General features: G+C 43.2%; 1 protein-coding gene across 1 annotated transcript in view; it reads right to left on the minus strand.

The window, feature by feature from the left end:
* LOC111786590 (probable inactive receptor kinase At4g23740) overlaps positions 1-930 on the minus strand; it is a gene marked incomplete at both ends in the record, with an annotated part of 3338 nt that extends 2408 nt beyond the window's left edge. The window contains 1 exon segment of the mRNA XM_023666825.1: positions 1-930. Coding sequence (XP_023522593.1) covers positions 1-659 — 659 coding nt within the window.

Raw genomic sequence — 930 nt, forward strand, 5'->3', positions numbered from 1 at the left:
AAGGATATGTCATTGCCTACAAATACAGACCTTGGAAATCTCTGTAATGATTTAGGCACACTCCCATTCAGTTTGTTGTTGGATAAATCCAGAATCTGCAATTTGGGCATTTGGAGGTCAGGGATTTCTCCTGAGAGAGAGTTATTTGCGAGACTCAAACCCGTGAGTGCTGGAAGATTAGAAAGCGAATAAGGAATGCGGCCATTGAAGCCATTGTTAGAGAGATTCACAGAGGTGAGATTCTTCCAAACAGAGAAATTGGAAGGCAATGGCCCGGAGAAGTTGTTGAACTGAAGATAAAGATAAGACAAGTTAATAAGATTTGAGAAATCAGATGGGAAATCCCCTGTTATACGGTTGGATCTTAGACTCAAGATTTGTAACGCCGAGAGCCGGCTGAGAGTGTTCGCCGGAATCGGGCCGTGGAAGCCAACTCCGGGCAATCGAACGGCTATAACACGAGAATCATCTTTACTGCAAGTTATACCAGTCCAGTAATGGCAAACCGGAGAAGCCGCATTCCAATTAAGAGAGCGAGAATGAGGAAGATTCTTCACAAAATCAAGCAAAGCTCGCTTATCTTCAACTGGGTCGCCATTGATCGGCGCAAAAACCAACCCCAGAACGAGAACGAAGCTGAAAATCCACAGAGCTTCCATCGGAGGTCTGTAGAGAACAGAACGAACGAACCCAGAAGTGTTTCCCTCCACGCGCGTCTATGGTTCAAACTGCAGCGAACCCAGAAGAGGGAAAACAGAGAAGAGAAATGGGTAAGATACACAAATTTGAAATCTATATAAAAAGGGAGAAAGGAATGTGAAGGAAAAGAGAAACGAAAAACCCAGATTCCAAAGACATTGTCGAGAAAAGTAGAAGGGTTTTGAATTCTTAGAACATAGTCAAAAAGGGGTTTATTATATTCCAGAAGTT

Source organism: Cucurbita pepo, unplaced genomic scaffold (assembly GCF_002806865.2).
Source record: "Cucurbita pepo subsp. pepo cultivar mu-cu-16 unplaced genomic scaffold, ASM280686v2 Cp4.1_scaffold002070, whole genome shotgun sequence".
Lineage (NCBI taxonomy): Eukaryota > Viridiplantae > Streptophyta > Magnoliopsida > Cucurbitales > Cucurbitaceae > Cucurbita > Cucurbita pepo.